This window comes from Cherax quadricarinatus, chromosome 76 (genome assembly GCF_038502225.1).
Source record: "Cherax quadricarinatus isolate ZL_2023a chromosome 76, ASM3850222v1, whole genome shotgun sequence".
Lineage (NCBI taxonomy): Eukaryota > Metazoa > Arthropoda > Malacostraca > Decapoda > Parastacidae > Cherax > Cherax quadricarinatus.
Genome location: NC_091367.1, coordinates 20285678 through 20302351, shown reverse-complemented (window position 1 = coordinate 20302351; position 16674 = coordinate 20285678). Strand labels below are relative to the sequence as shown.

Genomic DNA, 16674 nt, shown 5'->3' with positions numbered 1-16674 from the left:
ATGGGAAGGTAACGACGGAGCATCATCAGGAGATTGACGTTGGCGTTTAGGAGTAGGACCGGAGTTGGTCCGGCAGGAAATGGGTGGGCGATTCGAAAATTGCCGTACCGTAGAGGGAGAAGCCGGAAGCATAGTCAAAGGAGAGCGGAGTTCAGACAAATCGAAGGAGTCAGTCGAAGCCCCGGTACCTGAAGCGGGTGAGGAAACAGCACCAGTAAGAGGTACAGGGGCATCAGGAGTGTCCGAAGAGTGGTCTAAACACAAGGCAGGGTCAGAATGGGGTGCGGTATCAAGAAGGGGCCCGGGGGTAGTGGTTTCATGGACTAGGGCTGCCATGGTTAGGTTACTCCTTTGCTTTTTGTTTTTAAGAAAAAAAAAGAAAGAAGAAAAGAAAATAAAAATAAAAAAAAGAATAAAAAAAGGGGGGAGCGGGGAGGAATAGTTCCCAGGAGGAATGAAAGGGCCGGAAATCCCCCTCCGCGCCCAAGAGGACTCGACACCGCTAGTAGCGCAGATGCAGCATGGAACCCGTGCCATACCCTACCCTTCATGCCAGTAAACCAGCAATCTGGGATAGCAACCTCACATCTGCCGAGCTACCTCGGTGGACAAAAGAGAGGGCGGCCGGATATCCGCCACAAAGCATACCTCCTTCAGCCACCACCCCCGGAATCCGAAAGGTGGCTTCCAGAGATACACCCGTCGCCCAAAAGACACCCAAAGCCACTCCGGGATACCGGAGAGGGATCGGGACATCCCTAGGCAATCCAGATTCCACGGCAAACTACGCCACCGCCAAGAAACCTCAACGGAATGGGATGGACCCCGGTGTCCTTTCCCCTACCTAGGAACTAGCGCGCCTGTGGGAGAAATCACGAAGGCTAAAAAGAGGAAGGGCAAAAGGGAGGGGTGAGGAGGAGGAGGAGGAATGGAAAAAGGGGAGGATGGGGAGGATGGGATAGGGGAGGGGAGAATGGGGGGTAATTAGGTTCGGTCTGAGGAAGAAGACCGACAGGGCTAATTCCTCAGACCAAGAGCCTCTTCACCACGCCAAGGAGCCCCCCTTGAAGAGGATATTGTCCACAGCATCACAGTATAAACATCCCCACCATGAAAAATGTGGATGACCACCTAGAATTATGTTAAAGGTGTTTTGGACTTTTCTCTTATATGTACTCTCATATGTATTAACAGCTCTGAATTACTTGAAAAATCTAATAGACAATCTGAGCAATGATATGGACTCTCACTCTTATGACCTTTCATGTGAAGAAGTAGATGTGAATGCTGAGAAAAATATTTAAAACATTCTGAGCATTGATACGGTTTCTCTCCTGTATGAACTCTCATATGCCTTACAAAATTTGATTTATCCGAAAATCCTTTTTGACATTCAGCACACTGATATGGTCTCTCTCCTGTATGAACTCTCTTATGTATTTCTAACTGTGAGTTGCGCTTGAAGTCCTTCAGACACACTGAACAATGATATGGTCTCTCTCCCGTATGAACTCTCATGTGTTGTACAAGATATGAACGCTGTGAGAAGTCTTTCAGACATATTGAACATTTATATGGTTTGCCTTCTGTGTGACACCTTGTGTGTTTCACTAGACCTGATTTATAATTAAACTCTTTGTTACATTCAGTACACCGATACAATTTTTCCTTTGAATGAATTTTCACGTGTCTTACTAGATCCGATTTATCGGAGAAATCTTTGCCACATTCCGAGCACTGAAATGATCTCTCTCCAGTATGAACTCTCATGTGGCGTCCTAAACCTGACTTGTCAGTAAAGTCTTTTTCACATTCTAAACACTGATATGGTCTCTCACGTGTATGAACTTTTTTGTGTTTTAGTAAATGTGAATGCTGTGAGAAGCTTTTAAAACACTCTGAACACTGATATGGTTTCTCCCCTGTATGAATTCTCAAATGTAAAACTAGATAGGAGCGATGTTTAAAGCTTTTAAGACACTCTTTACACTGAAATGGTTTCTCCTTTGAATGAACTTTCATATGCTGAACTAAATATGAACGCTGTTTAAAGTCCTTAAGACACTCAGAACACTGATATGATCTGTTCCCTCTATGAGTTTCCTTGTGATTTATTAGATTTACGTTTGTTTTAAATTCTCTTAAACAAACTGAACACTGATAACATTTCTTTCCTTTATGAACCCTCATGTTGCACTGATATAATCTCTCGTGTGTGTTACTTGAGGCAGTTTACCTGAAAAATGTTTCAAGCGAACTGAACTCTAGCATGGTTTCTATCCTCCACAAACTCTCTAAGTTTTTAGATTACATTTTTTGACAACATTAAATTTTAGGGATCTCTAAAATTTGTATGGTCTTATCTGTATACTTGTCTCATGAAAGAAGAATTTGATGAATTTCTTTAAGACTGAATACTTACAAGGGTTTCACACACTTTCTTTCAAATTTAGTTAATACATTCAAAACACTAATGGCTCTTTTCTTATTTAGCATCCCTTTGATTTTCTTTGTAAATTTTTTCCCTAAATACTAACATTATTCCCTCCTATATAAGTAACATATACAGTATGTTTGAAAAAGGAAAATGTTTTACAAAGAAAAAATTTTTTCTGAAATGTATGAGGGTCACTGAAAATTTTCAGATGTATTTTTTAACGTGCAAACTCATGTGTTTTTTTTTTTTTCAACAAGTCGGCCGTCTCCCACCGAGGCAGGGTAAATTTAAATTTAAATTAATTTAAATTTAAATGTAAATTTAAATTAATGCTCTTTAAGAGTCAAAGCTCTTATATATTTTTTCCATAATTAAGTCCACATACTTTCTACCTGTATTTGTCTTGTAGACAAATACAAAATGTTGTGTTTTTACTGTGATATCATAAGCAGCCTCTACATAAATGTAGCTATAAGTATTTATTCAATGAATTTACATTACATAATTTTCATTGTTTTATGAATAAACAGCAATTCATAGTGAACACATTACAGAACATATAAATACAACATACAATACCCATTGCAATGATACATGCCTAAAAATATTTTTCAATGTCATTTATAAATCTGTCATCAGCAGTGTTACAGTACACTTTTTTGGAACTGTATTACTGTTCACATGATAAATTATTGTACACAACGTAATATAACAAAAAATATAAACTCTAAGAGTTTAAACAGTGTTTACATGATACAATAGTAAAATGCAGTAACAACACAGTAAACAGATCAAATATTGCAGAAATACAAAAATTGACCTTCTAAAATGTGTAAGTCTTAACTATAACGGGAGATAACTGTAAATGACGATATTAATGTGAGCGGACCTGGTGTCTCCCCACAGTGTGTTCCAGCTCCAGATGCGTAGTGTTGTTGTTATAGATGCCGTGTGCCTGATGCTGTGGTATACTTTACATTGCTCACTGCTGACATTATACATGCATACATGTATTACCAATGTATTCTTTTCTGCTTCACACCACTCACAGCTGACAGTGCTCGTATCTGAAGTGTTGTGTCACTCATAGCACCAGGTGTTGGCACAGTAAGCAAAGTTCTTCTCATGGACAAATCAGCTGAAAAATTAAAAAAAAAAAAAAATAATGAGCATTAGTTAAGTTTTAGTTGTCCGGGCATTCACACTGACATCAAAAGAGACAAGACACACACACAAAGCTGAATGCACAATCGAACCTCAGTTTTCGTATACCCTAAAACTATAGTTACTCTCTATAAAAGGTATTTTTTGATAATATTTTTGGGTATTTGGAATGAATTAATTGGATTTACATTATTTCATATAGGAAATATTAACAAAAAATACAGTTTATAAAGAATAAGTACATGTATAGTTTTAGGGCATTCGAAAACCGAGGTTCCACCGTATATCTTTAGGGCTAGATTTTATAGCCCACTAGATGTATATCAGCTGCTGAGTTTTCGAGAGAGGTAAATCTTCCCTACATCCCATATTAGCATCCCACTATACCCTTGCAAAATTCATAGTATGTGAACCTTGAAACCCAAAAGATGCAGAAGATTTGCAACTAAACTACATGAAGAAACCAGGGAAATACGCATCGACCTTTCCAAAAGGTACAGGATGAAGATACAGTGGTACCTAGGTAAATGTCCACTTTGGAATAAGTCCAACTTGGTATACGTCCTTTCTGGACCCGAAAATCTTTGCTTGGTATACGGACGACCTTTGTTTGGAATGCAACTCGCGCGCTAGAACTTGTATGGGTCAAAATGAGTCACGGCACCATGCACTACCTTTGCTACCATTCAGTGAACAACCTGCACTATAACTAATTTTCATGTGATTTTGTGTTTTTTCGTATAAATTTTAGTAAGTTAATTAACCATAAGTTCTAAGAAAGTTAATGAGAAGAGCCAAGCAATGAAGAAAATGGTTAGGATCACCATGGAGGTGAAAAAAGAGATTGTTGAAAAGTACGAAGGTGGTATGCATATCCGGGACTTGGCTGCTGCATACTGTATGCCAAGAGCAACGGTATCTATAATTGTGAAAAAACAAAGAAATCTTTGCCAAATGGATGGACGTCAAAAACTTTGCAGAGAAGTACCACCCCAACAAAGCCCAAACAAGCATTGTCTGGAATGACCAGACAATGTCACATTTCCAAAACATCCTGAGGAGAAGGCAGAAGCAAAGTTCTTTGGACAGGTTTTTAGTAAAAGTCAAAGCTGGGAAAAAAGACAGAAAAGAGAAGGGGACTCTCCTTCCAAACAATAACATTTCCTCCTCCCTTTTAGCACTATCCTAGTGGGTACTCGACTCATTTCAGCAAAGTAGAGTGAGGTTAAATTTGCATTAATTTCATCTAATTCTTTTGTATTTATGTATGTATTTTAGCATTAAGCAGTGTTTAAATTATTTTATACAACCCCATCAATGTATAATATGCCAATATGATTTTTTTCATGGGAACGGATTAATTGTTTTCCCTATGTTTCTTATAGGAAAATTTGTTTGGTATAAGTCCAAGGTCCAGGTTGGTATGGTGACCCCAGAAATTTGACATTATGCTAGCCGAAATTAGTGCCGGATTACTGACTGCCAGATTAGTGAGGGCCAACCTGTACTTGCATTACATTATTCACTGATCTACCCCTACCTCACCTACGTTATTTGTGCTGGGGATCCACAACAGCAAATCACCTAAAACCAACAATAATTCAACAAAAAGGCTGCAGTACGAATGATCACACAGTTCACTGCTAGACAACCTCCCCCCCCCCTTCCCCAAACCTTCAAAGACCTAAATCTACTTACTATTCAAAACATTCACTCTTACTACTGTACATCCTACATGCAGAACAATAGATTCTAATTATATCCTAACCTGAAAAACTTCCTAGATAGTTGCAACAGAACCCAAAGACATAATACTAGAAAGAAACATCTCTGATATACCCAGTGTCCAGCTTAGTCTTTGTAAAAACTCCCTGCCAGAAATCTCTAGAGCCACTCTGCCAGCATCTTCCAAATTACCATAACAAAAAATCTTTTAACTTAGTCCATCAACTAAATATGATAAAAGTATGTTTTCATATTCTCAATGCCACACATGCATATGGAAAACAATATATTCTTCTCATAATCTGCAATCCTCGCAACCATTAAATATAGTGAATGTCTTCAAAACATATGCTAGAAACCTCATTACCTGTAATCATAAGCCAAACTGTAATTCTTGAAACAAACTTGATAAGCATTTATTATTAACCCTTTGACTGTCGCGGCCGTATATATACGTTTGTGAGGTACCGTGTTTGACGTATATATACTCATAAATTCTAGCGGCTTCAAATCAGGCAGGAGAAAGCTAGTAGGCCCACATGTGAGAGAATGGGTCTGTGTGGTCAGTGTGCACCACATAAAAAAAATCCTGGAGCACGCAGTGCATAATGAGAAAAAAAAAACTCCGACCGTTTTTTTTAATTAAAATGCCGACTTTGTGGTCTATTTTCGTATAGTATTTGTGGTTGTATTCTCGTTTTCATGGTCTCATTTGATAGAATGGAAACTATATTATAGAAATGGAGGTGATTTTGATTAATTTTACTATAAAAAGAACCTGGAAATGGAGCACAAAGTACAGGAAATGTTTGATTTTTGCCGATGTTCAAAAGTAAACAAATGATGTCATTGTCCAATAAATGTCCAAATAGCCATTCTAATACGCAGTCATGAATGGGTTGATGTAATTTTTACAATTATTACAGTATTGCAGTAGTCTGCATAACAGTAAATCTTCTATTTTTTGTTTGAATAAAATTTCAAAATAAAAAGCAAGAGTAATATCACAGGGACCTGGAGACATGACTGATGAACAAAGAAAATCTTATTTTAGAGCCAGGAATGTCTGCATTGTTCATTCTGGACCTTATTTTGAAATTGTCGTATTTTTTAATTTTCGTGAAATTGGCCAAATTGCAAATTTCTGACCATGTTATTGGGTAGTTGAAATCGGTAAATGGGCAGTTTCTTGTGCTCAATCGATAGAAAAAATAGAGTTCTGAAGAAATAGTTATGAGTTTGGTTGACTGGAATAACGGAATTAGCCGAAAATAGGGCTCAAAGTGGGCGAAATTGCCGATTTTTAAATATCGCCGAAGTCGCTAACTTCGCGAGAGCGTAATTCCGTCAGTTTTCCATCAAATTTCGTTTTTTTTGGTGTCTTTACAATCGGGAAAAGATTCTCTATCATTTCATAAGAAAAAATAATTTTTTTTTTTTTCGAATATTTTGCGACACCAGGAGCAACTTCAGGATTGGGCCCTTCGACAGTCAAAGGGTTAAAACCACCTGAGACTGTGTATAAATATATATAAGTAATCAATTATTTCCTTTTTAGTCTTATGATAGGCTTAAGTTTTCCCAAAATGCACTGCATAGTAAAGGGCTTTCTGCATGCACACACTGCATATAAACATTGTATCATACTGAAAAAAAGAATCTTTCATCTTTAATTTTTAAACATGCATTGGAAAATAAACACTGAAACAGATCTTACCAAACTCCTAAACAAACAAGCTGACTGAATGGAGAAACAAGTTATCCCAATGAACCAGCAGCAGCTTGTAGATACAGTTATTATCAACAGTAACTTGCTTCTAGGTTCTACTGATAGAAATGCCTGTAGGTATGCCACTCTTGAAGTGATAAAAGATGAACTGCACATCACAGTAGACCCTAGAGAAATCAAGGCAGCAGTATTACTAGGTAAATCTGATGGTAAACCACCAGTATTGTTTAGTTTTAGTACCCCTTCAGTAAGAAAGTCCTCATTCAATCAATAAAATAGAGAAAGAGAATCCATGAAAATAAATCCCTAACAAAAATAAGAACATAAGAACGAAGGAACACTGCAGAAGGCCTACTGGCACATGCAAGGCAGGTCCAATTCTCCTACCGGCTTAAGAAAATGCACCCAACCTAGTCAGGTCAGGTCACATTGACTTAAGGGAGGAACACGGCAACCGACCTGGTAGCACAAGCTATCAGGTCCAACTCACACCCACCCACATCCACTAATGTATTTATCCAACCTATTTTTAAAGCTACACAATGTTCTGGCCTCTATCACTGTACTTGGGAGTTTGTTCCACTCATCCACAACTCTATTACCAAACCAGAACTTTCCTATATCCTTCCTGAATCTGAATTTTTCCAACTTAAAACCATTGCTGCGAGTCCTGTCTAGGCTAGATACTTTCAGCACACTATTTACATCCCCTTTATTTATTCCTGTCTTCCATTTACACACCTCAATCATATCCCCCTTAATTCTACGTCTTTCTAGAGAGTGCAGATTCAGGGCCCTTAGTCTATCCTCATAGGGAAGGTTTCTGATACATAGGATCAACTTTGTCATCCTCCTTTGTACATTTTCCAGAGCATTTATATCCATTCTGTAATACGGTGACCAAAACTGTGCAGCATAATCTAAATGAGGCCTAACCAAGGATGTATAGAGTTCAAGAACAACCTGAGGACTCCTATCATTTATGCTTCTTGATATGTAGCCAAGGATTCTATTAGCTTTATTGCGAACACTTATGCACTGTTGTCTTGGTTTCAGATTACTGCTAACCAGAACTCCTAAATCTTTTCTGCATCCAGGTCTATTATTTAAGTGGAGACAACTGTACCTGGGGGATTTCAACTTAAGGCACCTAAAATGGAGGAATATAGCAAATAATATTGTTGCAGTAATAACACCAGGAGGCAGCTCTGATGAAAACTCACACTCACACGAGCTTTTAAATCTCTGCACAAAATTCAATTTAAACCAGCAAATAATAGAGCCTACTAGACTGGAGAATACACTAGACCTCATCTTCACTAACAATGATGATCTGATAAGAAATGTCACCATATCAAAAACAATATACTCAGATCACAACATAATTGAGGTTCACACATGTATGCGTGGAGCCCCAGACCGACATAATGAGACTAGTCACGAGGGAGCATTCACCAAATTCAACTTCAATAACAAAAACATAAAGTGGGACCAAGTAAACCAAGTCCTAACCGATATAAGCTGGGAAGATATACTAAGCAACACAGACCCCAACTTATGCCTAGAACAGATTAACTTGCTGGCACTCGATGTATGCACAAGGCTTATTCCTCTAAGAAAAAGGAGGAGTAGATGTAAAATAGAAAGAGACAGGCACTCCCTTTACAGGCGACGGAAAAGAATAACAGAGTGGCTAAAAGAGGTCAATATATCTGAAATGCGTAGGGAGACACTGGTCAGAGAAATAGCAAGCATCGAACTTAAGCTAAAGGAATCTTATAGGAGTCAGGAATCGCGGGAAGAACTAAAAGCCATAAATGAAATCGAAAGAAACCCAAAGTATTTCTTCTCCTATGCCAAATCAAAGTCGAGAACAACGTCCAGTATTGGGCCCCTACTTAAACAAGATGGGTCCTACACAGATGACAGCAAGGAAATGAGTGAGCTACTCAAGTCCCAATATGACTCAGTATTTAGCAAGCCGCTAACCAGACTGAGAGTCAAAGATCAAAATGAATTTTTTATGAGAGAGCCACAAAATTTGATTAACACAAGCCTATCCGATGTTATCCTGACACCAAATGACTTCGAACAGGCGATAAATGACATGCCCATGCACTCTGCCCCAGGGCCAGACTCATGGAACTCCGTGTTCATCAAGAACTGCAAGAAGCCCCTATCACGAGCCTTTTCCATCCTATGGAGAGGGAGCATAGACACGGGGGTCATCCCACAGTTACTAAAAACAACAGACATAGCCCCACTCCACAAAGGGGGCAGTAAAGCAACAGCAAAGAACTACAGACCAATAGCACTAACATCCCATATCATAAAAATCTTTGAAAGGGTCCGAAGAAGCAAGATCACCACCCATCTAGAAACCCATCAGTTACACAACCCAGGGCAACATGGGTTTAGAACAGGTCGCTCCTGTCTGTCTCAACTATTGGATCACTATGACAAGGTCCTAAATGCACTAGAAGACCAAAAGAATGCAGATATAATACATACAGACTTTGCAAAAGCCTTCGACAAGTGTGACCATGGCGTAATAGCGCACAAAATGCGTGCTAGAGGAATAACAGGAAAAGTCGGTCGATGGATCTAGAATTTCCTAACAGAACACAGAGAGTAGTCGTCAACAGAGTAAAGTCCGAGGCAGCTACGGTGAAAAGCTCTGTTCCACAAGGCACAGTATTCGCTCCCATCTTGTTTGTCATCCTCATATCCGACATAGACAAGGATGTCAGCCACAGCACCGTGTCTTCCTTTGCAGATGACACCCGAATCTGCATGACAGTGTCTTCCATTGCAGACACTGCAAGGCTCCAGGCGGACATCAACCAAATCTTTCAGTGGGCTGCAGAAAACAATATGAAGTTCAACGATGAGAAATTTCAATTACTCAGATATGGTAAACATGAGGAAATTAAATCTTCATCAGAGTACAAAACAAATTCTGGCCACAAAATAGAGCGAAACACCAACGTCAAAGACCTGGGAGTGATCATGTCGGAGGATCTCACCTTCAAGGACCATAACATTGTATCAATCGCATCTGCTAGAAAAATGACAGGATGGATAATGAGAACCTTCAAAACTAGGGAGGCCAAGCCCATGATGACACTCTTCAGGTCACTTGTTCTATCTAGGCTGGAATATTGCTGCACACTAACAGCACCTTTCAAGGCAGGTGAAATTGCTGACCTAGAAAATGTACAGAGAACCTTCACGGCGCGCATAACGGAGATAAAACACCTCAATTACTGGGAGCGCTTGAGGTTCCTAAACCTGTATTCCCTGGAATGCAGGCGGGAGAGATACATGATTATATACACCTGGAAAATCCTAGAGGGACTAGTACCGAACTTGCACACGAAAATCACTCACTACGAAAGCAAAAGACTTGGCAGACGATGCACCATCCCCCCAATGAAAAGCAGGGGTGTCACTAGCACGTTAAGAGACCATACAATAAGTGTCAGGGGCCCGAGACTGTTCAACTGCCTCCCAGCATACATAAGGGGAATTACCAACAGACCCCTGGCAGTCTTCAAGCTGGCACTGGACAAGCACCTAAAGTCTGTTCCTGACCAGCCGGGCTGTGGCTCGTACGCTGGTTTGCGTGCAGCCAGCAGCAACAGCCTGGTTGATCAGGCTCTGATCCACCAGGAGGCCTGGTCACAGACCGGGCCGCGGGGGCGTTGACCCCCGGACTTCTCTGCAGGTAAACTCCAGGTAAACTGCTTTATATATGATGGACAAATTGCTGTTAGGAAAACAGCTGAAAGAAGGTAGACTATATATAACCTGTGAACATAACCTAGCCACCTTCCTAGCTACCTTTCATCATTCACTCCATCACTGTCTTGCCAGAGGCACGATTATATTACAGTTATAAAGCTGCAACATCAACACCCCTCCTTCAGAAGGAAGGCACTGCACTTCCCACCTCCAGGACTCAAGTCCTGCCTGCCGGTTTCCCCAATTTATTTATTTTTATTATCACACTGGCCGATTCCCACCAAGGCAGGGTGGCTGAAAAAGAAAAACTTTCACCGTCATTCACTCCATCACTGTCTTGCCAGAATGGTGCTTTACACTACAGTTTTTAAACTGCAACATTAACACCCCTCCTTCAGAGTGCAGGCACTGTACTTCCCATCTCCAGGACTCAAGTCCGGCCTGCCGGTTTCCCTGAACCCCTTCATAAATGCTATTTTGCTCACACTCCAACAGCACGTCAAGTATTAAAAACCATTCGTCTCCATTCACTCCTATCAAACATGCTCGCGCACGCCTGCTGGAAGTCCAAGCCCCTCGCACACAAAACCTCCTTTACCCCCTTCCTCCAACCTTTCCTAGGCCGACCCCTACCCCGCCTTCCTTCCACTACAGACTGATACACTCTTGAAGTCATTCTGTTTCGCTCCGTTCTCTCTACATGTCCGAACCACCTCAACAACCCTTTCTCAGCCCTCTGGACAAGAGTTTTGGTAATCCCGCACCTCCTCCTAACTTCCAAACTATGAATTCTCTGCATTATATTCACACCACACATTCCCCTTAGACATGACATCTCCACTGCCTCCAGCCTTCTCCTCGCTGCAACATTCATCACCCATGCTTCACACCCATATAAGAGCGTTGGTAAAACTATACTCTCATACATTCCCCTCTTTGCCTCCAAGGACAAAGTTCTTTGTCTCCACAAACTCCTAAGTGCACCACTCACCCTTTTCCCCTCATCAATTCTATGATTCACCTAATCCTTCATAGACCCATCCGCTGACACGTCCACTCCTAAATATCTGAATACATTCACCTCCTCCATACTCTCTCCCTCCAATCTGATATCCAATCTTTCATCACCTAATTTTTTTGTTATCCTCATAACCTTACTCTTTCCTGCATTCACTTTTAATTTTCTTCTTTTGCACACCCTACCAAATTCATCCACCAATCTCTGCAACTTCTCTTCAGAATCTCCCAAGAGCACAGTGTCATCAGCAAAGAGCAACTGTGACAACTCCCACTTTGTGTGTGATTCTTTATCTTTTAACGCCACGCCTTTTGCCAAGACCCTCGCATTTACTTCTCTTACAACCCCATCTATAAATATATTAAACAACCACGGTGACATCACACATCCTTGTCTAAGGCCTACTTTTACTGGGAAATAATTTCCCTCTTTCCTACATACTCTAACTTGAGCCTCACTATCCTCATAAAAACTCTTCACTGCTTTCAGTAACCTACCTCCTACACCATACACCTGCAACATCTGCCACATTGCCCCCCTATCCACCCTGTCATACGCCTTTTCCAAATCCATAAATGCCACAAAGACCTCTTTAGCCTTATCTAAATACTGTTCACTTATATGTTTCACTGTAAACACCTGGTCCACACACCCCCTACCTTTCCTAAAGCCTCCTTGTTCATCTGCTATCCTATTCTCCGTCTTACTCTTAATTCTTTCAATAATAACTCTACCACACACTTTACCAGGTATACTCAACAGACTTATCCCCCTATAATTTTTGCACTCTTTTGTCCCCTTTGACTTTATACAAAGAAACTATGCATGCTCTCTGCCAATCCCTAGGTACCTTACCCTCTTCCATACATTTATTAAATAATTGCACCAACCACTCCAAAACTATATCCCCACCTGCTTTTAACATTTCTATCTTTATCCCATCAATCCCGGCTGCCTTACCCCCTTTCATTTTACCTACTGCCTCACGAACTTCCCCCACACTCACAACTGGCTCTTCCTCACTCCTACAAGACGTTATTCCTCCTTGCCCTATACACGAAATCACAGCTTCCCTATCTTCATCAACATTTAACAATTCCTCAAAATATTCCCTCCATCTTCCCAATACCTCTAACTCTCCATTTAATAACTCTCCTCTCCTATTTTTAACTGACAAATCCATTTGTTCTCTAGGCTTCCTTAACTTGTTAATCTCACTCCAAAACTTTTTCTTATTTTCAACAAAATTTGTTGATAACATCTCACCCACTCTCTCATTTGCTCTCTTTTTACATTGCTTCACCACTCTCTTACCCTCTCTCTTTTTCTCCATATACTCTTCCCTCCTTGCATCACTTCTACTTTGTAAAAACTTCTCATATGCTAACTTTTTCTCCCTTACTACTCTCTTTACATCATCATTCCACCAATCGCTCCTCTTCCCTCCCGCACCCACTTTCCTGTAACCACAAACTTCTGCTGAACACTCTAACACTACATTTTTAAACCTACCCCATACCTCTTCGACCCCATTGCCTATGCTCTCATTAGCCCATCTGTCCTCCAAAAGCTGTTTATATCTTTCCCTAACTGCCTCCTCTTTTAGTTTATAAACCTTCACCTCTCTCTTCCCTGAAGCTTCTATTCTCCTTGTATCCCATCTACCTTTTACTCTCAGTGTAGCTGCAACTAGAAAGTGATCTGATATATCTGTGGCCCCTCTATAAATATGTACATCCTGAAGTCTACTCAACAGTCTTTTATCTACCAGTACATAATCCAACAAACTACTGTCATTTCGCCCTACATCATATCTTGTATACTTATTTATCCTCTTTTTCTTAAAATATGTATTACCTATAACGAAACCCCTTTGTATACAAAGTTCAATCAAAGGGCTCCCATTATCATTTACACCTGGCACCCCAAACTTACCTACCACACCCTCTCTAAAAGTTTCTCCTACTTTAGCATTTAGGTCCCCTACCACAATTACTCTCTCACTTGGTTCAAAGGCTCCTATACATTCACTTAACATCTCCCAAAATCTCTCTCTCTCCTCTGCATTCCTCTCTTCTCCAGGTGTATACACGCTTATTATGACCCACTTCTCGCATCCAACCTTTACTTTAATCCACATAATTCTTGCATTTACACATTCATATTCTGTTTTCTCCTTCCATAACTGATCATTCAACATTACTGCTACCCTTTCCTTTGCTCTAACTCTCTCAGATACTCCAGATTTAATCCCATTTATTTCCCCCCACCAAAACTCCCCTACCCCCTTCAGCTTTGTTTCGCTTAGGGCCAGGACATCCAACTTCTTTTCATTCATAACATCAGAAATCACCTGTTTCTTGTCATCCGCACTACATCCACGCACATTCAAGCATCCCAGTTTTATAAAGTTTTTCTTCTTCTCTTTTTTAGTAAATGTCTACAGGAGAAGGGGTTACTAGCCCATTGCTCCCGGCATTTTAGTCGCCTCATACGACACGCATGGCTTACGGAGGAAAGATTCTTTTCCACTTCCCCATGGACAATAGAAGAAATAAAGAAGAACAAGAGCTATGTAGAAAAAGGAGAAAAACCTAGATGTATGTATATATATATGCATGTGCATGTCTGTGAAGTGTGACCAAAGTTTAAGTAGGAGTAGCAAGATATCCCTGTTATCTAGCGTGTTTACGAGACAGAAAAAGAAACCAGCAATCCTACCATCATGCAAAACAGTTTCAGGTTTCTGTTTCACAGTCATCTGGCAGGACGGTAGTACTTCCCTGGGTGGTTGCTGTCTACCAACCTACTACCAAATCCCTTCATAAATGTTACCTTTCTCACACACTAACAGCACATCGTCATAATAACCATTTGTCTCTACTCGCTCCTAACACGCTCACACATGCTTGCTGGAAGTCAAAGCCTCTCACACACAAAACCTCCTTTACCCCCCTCCCTCCAACCTCTCCTAGGATAACCCCTACCCCGCCTTCCACTAGATTTATATGCTCCCCAAATGGATTAAATGGATTATAAGGGGTAATAGTAATATCTGTATTATTATTACTATAATCAAAAAGAAGCGCTAAGCCACAAGGGCTAAACAGCAGTAATATCTGTAATAAAGGGATGATTGAATAAGTTGGAATTAATGAATAGTGTTGAAATGGAAAAACTACTAAATATATAATGCTAAAATAGTACTATAGTAGTATAATAAACTATTAAGTCTATATATCAATATAGCACCTGATTTAGACTTGTTATTACACTAGTGCTAATATAAACTGCTCACAATAGACAGTAAAAAATAATGTATACAGTTCTATACTAAAAAGAAAAGTGAATTTATGGAAGATTAATAAAGATAAAACGATTTACAGCATAGTAAAAAAAACCACAGTAAAAAATAATATTCTTCAAACAATTTAAAACTGTAGCTTAGTGAATGTCAAATATTAATAAAAGACAGTAAAAAAAATAAAAAAAAGTATGCCTTTCTTAAGTAAATAAAACAGTGATCTTGTAGTGACTAATAAACTTTATAAACTATAGGGTAGACTGCTGCTTGATTATTATTATAAAGGGGGAAGCGCTAAACCCGGAGGATTATACAGCCCCTGGGGGGGATGTGGAAGGCATTCAGGCTTAATTCGGGGAACTGGAGCACAGATCCAATTCCCTAAATCAAGAGCCCCTCACCAACATCAAGGAACCTTCCTTGAGAGGTGCTTTGAAATACTTAGTAACAGTTAAACACTGACAAAATACAGTAGGATGTCTATTAGTAAGGTAGGATTTGATATATGTAAGAACATGGCCTCTTATAAGTACCAAGCTGTATAGCCCTTGTGGCTTAGCGCTTCTTTTTGATTATAATAATAATTGTAAGTACCATAATGATCAACGTCTGAGTTTGTTGTTGACACTGAAGTTAAGATGGCCGCCGCCGCCCTCACAAGTGACGGTCAGGAAGCGCATCACAGACCACGCGATGGGTAACGATAATAAGTAAATAAATAAATAACAAAAAGGCACAATACCGTGACTGGAACGATACACAAATAACCCGCACATAAAAGAGAGAAGCTTACGACGACGTTTCGGTCCGACAGTGTGACTTTGTCAATGGTCCAAGTCGGACCGAAACGTCGTCGTAAGCTTCTCTCTTTTAAGTGCGGGTTATTTGTGTATATAATAAGTAAGTTTAGCAGTGATGAGTGGCAGGTCCCACTGTGATCCCGCCTCCTCCTGCTTCAACTCATCTCACCGCAGTATATAAGCCACCTCTCTGGCCCTGTGCTGCACTTCCTACAAGAGTGATGGACTGAACACATCGATTCCAGGTTGAGGGACTGATTACCTCAAACTTCTACTCTCCTTACCCATTTCTACTTTGTATTGGACTGATGAAGCCACTGTGTGGCGAAACGTTTCTTCAATAAAGATTCCCATGTGTTGCATAAGTGTCTCATTTCTTCAAGTTTAGCAGTACCAGGGCATCCTAGAATTTTTTATTCCCTCTACTCGCATCGCTATTAAGAACATAAGAACGAAGGAACACTGCAGAAGGCCTACTGGCCCATGCGAGGCAGGTCCACGTCTCCTACCGGCTTAAGCCAATGCACCCAACCTAGTCAGGTCAGGTCACATTGACTTGAGGAACACGGCAACCGACCTGGTAGCACAAGCTGAGGTCCAACTCACTCCCACCGACATCCACTCATGTATTTATCCAACCTATTTTTAAAGCTACACAACGTTCTGGCCTCTATAACTGTACTCGGGAGTTTGTTCCACTCATCCACAACTCTATTACCAAACCAGTACTTTCCTATATCCTTCCTGAATCTG

The 16674-nt window shown here is 40.2% G+C and overlaps 1 protein-coding gene across 2 annotated transcripts; it reads right to left on the bottom strand.

Annotated features, from left to right (window-relative positions):
• Positions 1-506: 506 nt before the first annotated feature.
• Positions 507-15770, bottom strand: LOC128703676 (zinc finger protein 271-like). 2 transcript variants are annotated; one of them, XM_070101349.1, is made up of 3 exons: positions 15716-15770; positions 7044-7222; positions 507-3575 (listed from the first exon to the last, which is right to left on the bottom strand). In XM_070101349.1, the coding sequence occupies exon 3, from the start codon at positions 2188-2190 to the stop codon at positions 1138-1140; it is 1053 nt and encodes a 350-aa protein (XP_069957450.1). In that variant the 5' UTR covers positions 2191-3575; positions 7044-7222; positions 15716-15770; the 3' UTR covers positions 507-1137. The 2 variants fall into 2 exon arrangements, with proteins under 2 accessions (XP_069957450.1, XP_069957451.1); XM_070101350.1 differs by lacking the exon at positions 7044-7222.
• Positions 15771-16674: the final 904 nt, after the last annotated feature.

Bases quoted from the DNA above. Each gene is read 5' to 3' on its own strand.
- LOC128703676 (XM_070101349.1), bottom strand. From the start codon at position 2,190: ATGAGGGTTCATAAAGGAAAGAAATGTTATCAGTGTTCAGTTTGTTTA.